Source organism: Urocitellus parryii, chromosome 6 (assembly GCF_045843805.1).
Source record: "Urocitellus parryii isolate mUroPar1 chromosome 6, mUroPar1.hap1, whole genome shotgun sequence".
Taxonomy (NCBI): domain Eukaryota; kingdom Metazoa; phylum Chordata; class Mammalia; order Rodentia; family Sciuridae; genus Urocitellus; species Urocitellus parryii.
Genome location: NC_135536.1, coordinates 31,536,526 through 31,538,467, shown reverse-complemented (window position 1 = coordinate 31,538,467; position 1,942 = coordinate 31,536,526). Strand labels below are relative to the sequence as shown.

The 1,942-nt window shown below is 40.5% G+C and overlaps 1 protein-coding gene across 1 annotated transcript; it reads right to left on the bottom strand.

Annotated features, from left to right (window-relative positions):
* Positions 1 to 287: 287 nt before the first annotated feature.
* On the bottom strand, positions 288 to 1,517 carry Rnase6 (ribonuclease A family member 6). Its single transcript, XM_026414221.2, has 2 exons — positions 1,443 to 1,517; positions 288 to 1,053 (listed from the first exon to the last, which is right to left on the bottom strand). Exon 2 carries the CDS (start codon positions 1,043 to 1,045, stop codon positions 584 to 586), a length of 462 nt encoding a protein of 153 aa, XP_026270006.1. The 5' UTR covers positions 1,046 to 1,053; positions 1,443 to 1,517; the 3' UTR covers positions 288 to 583.
* Positions 1,518 to 1,942: the final 425 nt, after the last annotated feature.

Below are 1,942 nucleotides of genomic sequence, written 5' to 3'. Positions count from 1 at the left end.
TTAAAATCTATGTGCAAATCATCACCTCTCTCTGAGGGATCAGTACCACCTCCTAATAAGCATAAATAATGATTTCAAGGGAATATATGAAATCATAAGCAGTTTGAAGGGATGGAGGATTTTTTGCTCTCAAGTCCCAAAGACAAGGGGCAAGGGAAGTGGAAGAGGCCCCAAGGTGGCCTGGGACCTAAGACCAAAATAGTTCTTCTTTGAATCCTGGCAGGCAGTGATTTGAAAGGGTATAAAAACACTTTCACACTCATCAGAATGCAGCAAGAGTGGTTTTTATTGCTGTGAGTGTAGTTTTATAAAGTTTGGAAAAAGTCCCAAGGTTAAAAATCTGTAGGCCTGGATGATGCTTTGCCCTCTTCCTTATTTGCCTTCTCTCAAAACAGACAGAACTCCAAAGCAGAAAAAAATCCTACTTCTTTTTGTCCCAACTCTAGTCTGGTATCCTAGATACTCAAATTCTTCCAACACCTTCCTTCTCTTCCATGGATACAAGAAAATCAACAAAAGAATAGACAAAGCAGAAGAAACTTTAAGAGAACCTGTGTCCGATGAGAGGAAAGTGAGCAAAACCTTAGATGAGCTTATCCAAGTGTACAGGAACCAACTGATAGGGAGGGTCACTCTTCTGAGGGGGGTCACAGGCAACAACGAAGAATTTGTATTCTTCAGTATCACTGTAGCGACAGTGAGGATACTTCCCTGCAGTGAGTTTGCATTTGGTCATGTTAACAGGCTTTGCACTCTGGTGGCAATTGTTCTGGCCATTCTTGCAAATGATGTGGGGCATATTGCAGGCAACAGCTACATTCTGAAAAGAGTCATGCAGGAAGGTGTTTTCAGGCTTACAGTGCTGAGTATAATTGTTGACACCACCCATTGCCCTGTTGCATTGGAGAAGACCTGGTTGTATGTGCTGGATTTCAAACCAATGAGCCTTGGTGAGCCTCTCAGGCACAGCACAAAGTGGGCACACTGTGTTCCATAGTCCCAGCAGCATTAGGAGGAGAGGAAAGCATCCCAGATTTAGTATCATTATCTTTCCTGTGTAAGAAGAGTGAAGATCATGGTAATAGAAGAAGCAATAAGAGCATAGTTATTAATAACTATTAATCATTCTTATTTAGATTTTTGTTTTGCCTTTTAAGATTTCATAGCTTTTTTTTTTTTTAAAAAAAAAAAAAAAAAACCTTTCACATAAGGTCTCACAATTCTACGAAGACTCTGAAGCCCAGAGAGGTGAGCAGCCCTTTCTTAGATGGGCTTTTCTCACTCTTCTCGATGACTGGCATTTATGCATTCAACAACTCGCATGTCAGACATCTGATTTTTTACATCTTCCCTTCTGAAATGTTTACCCTTCATCTATAGCTACTTCCTCCCAGCCATGTTCACAGCCCTGTTCACCTCAGCCCTGAGTTTCCTCCTCTTACCAGGTGTTCCGAGCTGAAGATCCTGCTGAGAACAGAGGCAGTGGTTAATCTCAGGCTCACAGGGTCTTGTCTGCTTCTCTTCTCTCAAGTCTGCCAGAGCTGCATATGTGAGGCAGAAGAAGAAATGGTCTGACCCACAGGAAAGAGAAACTAAACCTAAAACTCCTGCACAGTGAAGATGAGACTAGAGACTTCCAAATCTGTCTTTAAAATAGTGTCTTATTACTGTTTATAGAGGAAGCAAGCCCACTTTTAAAAACAAGATGATTCAAAACTAAGTTTGAGGAACTGATTCCTTTCTGATATGGATTTAGTACTTCCTTCTTGATTGGAGGTTTCAGTTTTTTGAAGCTCTTTGCTTTCAGTCTTTTAAGAGAAAATATACCATGTAAATCTGATATAATAGCTGCCACATACTTGGTAACATTGTGAATTCCAACAACAGATGTAAATAAATTATTTGTTTATGCATATGTTTACTGGGCCAGATGTCAGGCCTC